The sequence below is a fragment of the Austrofundulus limnaeus genome, unplaced genomic scaffold, assembly GCF_001266775.1.
Source record: "Austrofundulus limnaeus strain Quisiro unplaced genomic scaffold, Austrofundulus_limnaeus-1.0 Scaffold28, whole genome shotgun sequence".
Taxonomy (NCBI): Eukaryota; Metazoa; Chordata; class Actinopteri; order Cyprinodontiformes; family Rivulidae; genus Austrofundulus; species Austrofundulus limnaeus.
The window spans coordinates 1,840,154-1,843,636 of record NW_013952430.1 but is presented as its reverse complement, the minus strand read 5'-3'; the positions used below and the strand labels follow the sequence as shown (position 1 = coordinate 1,843,636).

The 3,483-nt window shown below is 35.6% G+C and overlaps 1 protein-coding gene across 31 annotated transcripts in view; it reads left to right on the top strand.

The window, feature by feature from the left end:
* The window catches only part of kcnma1a (potassium large conductance calcium-activated channel, subfamily M, alpha member 1a), a 178,949-nt gene that overhangs the window by 112,029 nt on the left and 63,437 nt on the right, over positions 1-3,483 (top strand). For 30 of the 31 annotated variants that reach the window (XM_014005060.1, XM_014005059.1, XM_014005089.1 and 27 more), the window contains 2 exons: positions 2,785-2,860; positions 2,956-3,031. In XM_014005060.1, the coding sequence (XP_013860514.1) occupies positions 2,785-2,860; positions 2,956-3,031 (152 nt within the window). Of the gene's footprint in view, positions 1-1,762; positions 2,306-2,784; positions 2,861-2,955; positions 3,032-3,483 lie in introns of those variants that run through there. The other variant, XM_014005090.1, reaches the window with a different exon arrangement.

Below are 3,483 nucleotides of genomic sequence, written 5' to 3'. Positions count from 1 at the left end.
CACACACACACACACACACACACACACACACACACACACACACACACACACACAAAAAAAAGAGTTGTTAACTGCCCTCCTAAATTAATTGTTTTCAAAGTAGTGTGGAGCTTTCATAAGTAGTTAATGAAATAAAGCTTTTTTCAGCTCAATTTGTGTTTGGATAATTCATAGGAAATCCAGGCTAAATCCAAACAGGGACAAAATAAAAGTAATTTTTCGTCTGAAAGTAAAAAAAAAATGGGCACAACATGACTGAGAAATAATTTCTGCAGCTGCAACTCTCGTAAATGGCCAACAGGCCTCCAGATTAGCATCAAAAATTATGATTTGCTCACACCAGCTGTCTGCTTCTTGTTGTTTTTGAATCAGGCTGACATAATTATGAGTCACAGATGATTGGTGGCAGAATACATTTGGCAGCATTCGCCCATGCAGTGGTACCAAACAACAAGTGTGCTGTTTAGCTGAGAAAATAGTGACAAAGTCTAACTCTCTTATGCAAAAGTGACAATGTGTAAAATACTTGAATTCTCTCATATTGCAATGCATTATTTGAGTGTTGAGTTGTAAAAATATGTTCTTTTTTGTGTCCTTGTTTTGAGTGTCTGTTAGCCTAAGCTTTCCATAAAAACTGTGATGATATTGACACTGGGTATTGAGAAGTACTTCACTTACTTCTTCTATTATAATATACTGTATCTTTGCAAAATTATTGTAAATTTGTCAAAATATAAACATTTTTTTACATGCAACCCCCAAACATTATTAATCATTCACATAAACACAGACATGCAACAATAACCTGCAGTTTTTGCAAAATAATGTATTTTTTAATTTAAAAAATATGTTTTGGCCAGAGTGTGTGTCTTTCTGTTAGCAAAACATTTTATAAAATATTAATAGATTTTAATGAAACTTCCAGAAAGTAGTTCTTGGATGTACATCTACAGTTCATTTGGTTTTGGACTCAGCCCAATCCGCCACAGCTCATTGACTTTAACAATAAAAAAATGACTAATGTAATCAGTTTTAAAAAAGTATTGAGATAAAATTGGTTATATTAGTAGCTAATCCTTATTCTCAACATAAGCTCTGACTACACTTGAGATCTTTGATAAAACCTTGCCACTGACTATTGGTATAACTCTGTCTGTTAGCATAATATCTTATCAGTCACTGGGCAGGTTTTAATGAAAATCTCAGAACGTAATTAATGAATATGCATCTACAATATTTATATTTGAGGCCAACCTAGTTACTTATCAGTTCCAGTCAACTCAGCTAAAAGTGAAATTGTGCACAATGTTATTTTTATTGTATTATCAAACCAAATATAACCCTGTTATTTCTCAAGATAAAATGATCTTAGTTTAGGGTTTGGCACAAAAGCCAATGAGCAATATCCATTCCTTGAAGGAACGCTGGACCTGTAAAAATTCTTTAAAAACTATATTGCAAAGTGGATGTGTAATCTTCTTAACCCCCACCCCCCAGCATCAGATGGAGTAGTTCAAAATGCCGCGATGAAAATGTTTTTAAATAAGGATTATTGTTTTGTCCCTGCATTATCTACATCTCTGCTAATCCATGGCAGCATGCGGACCTTTTCAGAAATTAGGTGCAACACAGCTTTGTGATGACGGACGCAGAGTATTGCAAGGGCTGGTGCGCTGACAATACAGGCAGGAAGGTAAATCGGGTTGTATTGAGGATTAGGAGCACAATAACACAAGTGAGAGAGAGAGAGAGAGAGAGAGAGAGAGAGAGAGAGAGAGAGAGAGAGAGAGAGAGAGAGAGAGAGAGAGAGAGAGAACAAAACAACACTCATATCAGAGCTGACATTTCACTTACAGAGACCATATCTGGCTGGACTGACATGAAAACCCTGACACTTTCACTTGTATTCTTTTCAGCTTCTCTTATCTACAGTCCTTGATTTTTTGTTGCTTTATCCAGGATTTTTTTTTTTGTTTATTCTTCCTCGTTTTTTAATTTTGCTAGGAATTATCACAAGAATTTGGAATACGACGTCACAAAAAGTTTGGATTACAAGCATCTTGATCAGGAAAAAAAAATTGGTCTGAAACTATGATCCCACCAAAGCTTCTTGTGTATCGTCGCACACACTGTGATGTTAACTTAGAGACGGTCCACGAGACGTGGAGACGCAAGAAGTCTTGCGGAGATCTTTTTCAGAATGGATACAGGGTGAGGCAGGGCCGTCATGGACGCTGGGGAAAAGGAAAGCAGTCTGGGCTTTACCATTCACTTTGGTCCTGTTTTCATATTCTCTCCAACTGGGGTAAGAACCTTAGTGTGGATGGATTATCTGGAGGTGGATACAGACATTTATTTGGTACATTTGTTAGAATAACCGTATATATAAAACTGACTTTTATAATGAGAATAAAAATACACTAAATTTGCTGTAATAAAATGTGCAGATGAGTGGTGACCACACGCATTTTCCATGGGATCAGATTTGTCATGTAAAAACACAATGAAGTAGATGTCATATTGTTCTGTAATCCTTCAACAGAGCTGTTTTTGGATTTAGACTAAAGCTTGCTCTACATAATTTTCCTACTAACTCAATATTTCATTCTGTAACTATCATTTCTGTTTCCTTAATTCCTCATTGCAAAATATCTTATGTCTATAAACTCCAAAAATGTGGGTCAAATTTATTTTTAACAGAAGTTCTGCTTTTAAAATTCTCTCTCCCTGCTTCACATTACTAATCCCTTTCTCTCTGTCTTGTCTCTGTCTTTCTCATCACAGGTTTGAGATTTCTGAGGGCACTAAGATTGATTCAGTTCTCAGAAATTTTACAGTTCTTAAATATTTTGAAAACAAGGTAAGAATCGGACTTGCCGTGCTTTAAAATGCAACTGCAAAAGCATTTCTATAGCCTTTCTAAAAATATTGTTGGATTGTTTTTCTTCTAACCAGCAATTCCATCAAGCTGGTGAACTTGTGTTCCATCTTCATAAGCACATGGCTCACAGCTGCTGGGTTCATACATTTGGTAAGAGGACCTTTGTGTGGGACACTGGGGGCACTTTTAGACATTTATAGGCCACTATTATAAAAATACAAACATTGTGGGAAAGTATTTCAGAGCATTATTTGACACTTTTATTTTTTTCAAATAAAGATTTGTAAAGCATGTTTTGCCCCCAATATAATCTGAAGGACACATTTTAGTGTGACATTGAAGCAAAATATGTTACAACTTCAGAAACATAAAATTCTTATTGAGGAGTCAATAAAACAGATGTATCTAATGCGCAGCAATTTTTAATGTAAAACCAAATGACAGCTTCTTTATCTCTGAAAAGGCCTGCTTTGAGGCCGACGCAGCAGTTAAAAGTCTGGCTGTTCAGTTTTCTGCAGCTGGTTCAAAAACTCTGCAGCCAGACCTTTTTATCTGGTGCCAGAAAAAAAAACAAAAACAAAACAAAACAAAAAAAAACAAAA